Source organism: Nannospalax galili, unplaced genomic scaffold (assembly GCF_000622305.1).
Source record: "Nannospalax galili isolate Female #2095 unplaced genomic scaffold, S.galili_v1.0 scaffold745, whole genome shotgun sequence".
Lineage (NCBI taxonomy): Eukaryota > Metazoa > Chordata > Mammalia > Rodentia > Spalacidae > Nannospalax > Nannospalax galili.
The window spans coordinates 1138234-1138898 of record NW_008353359.1 but is presented as its reverse complement, the minus strand read 5'-3'; the positions used below and the strand labels follow the sequence as shown (position 1 = coordinate 1138898).

At 35.2% G+C, this 665-nt stretch overlaps 1 protein-coding gene across 2 annotated transcripts in view; it reads right to left on the bottom strand.

Annotated features, from left to right (window-relative positions):
- Sntg1 (syntrophin gamma 1) overlaps positions 1-665 on the bottom strand; it is a 910195-nt gene that overhangs the window by 360276 nt on the left and 549254 nt on the right. For both annotated transcript variants that reach the window (XM_008850594.1, XM_008850595.1), the window contains exon 5: positions 63-119. In XM_008850594.1, the coding sequence (XP_008848816.1) occupies positions 63-119 (57 nt within the window). The remainder of the gene's footprint in view (positions 1-62; positions 120-665) is intronic.

The following is a 665-nucleotide window of genomic DNA, read 5'->3' as shown; positions in this document are numbered from 1 at the left end:
AATAATAAACTAAATTTTAGTGTTTAGCTCAGCCTTTGCAAAATTGACTGGAAAGTTTCTACCTTTATGCTTAATCCAAATCCTCCTACTGTTTGTCTTCTGATGGTCACTGTTCTTTCCTGAAAGACAGGAATTTTAAGAGTAGTTAGTGTTTTCTTATAGAAGACAATACTATGTTCTGCGTCTGCATTTTTCAATGCTCTTTAAAATATTAAGAACAGCACAGAGGCTCCAAATCTTGCAATTAATGGAGCTTTTGTAACTTTTAACTCACAGGTCAATAATTTATTTGTCAGAAAATATAATTACACTTATAATCTCTGAAAAATTAAGTTCTTTCCAATAATACTTCAGGTGGTATTTTGGAAACAACCTTCAACTTCTAATTTTAACAGTGTATAGTATATTCTCATCTAAAAAATGGAGTTTGAGGAAGATTAACACCATCTCAGCACCACTGGTGCCTGTTCTTCAGCCAAGGCCTTATCAGCACAACCAAGTCATGATGATTTGAGAACCGTGAGGCCGGGCCTCCCCACCCTAGCGTGTGAGTCATTCAGTCTGAGACTGAAGCTGAATCTTTAGAAAAAGGAGGATTTATATACCTATGTAATAATGATAATGTATTTGTCAATTTTCACAACCAGTTCCATCCCTTCCACAAT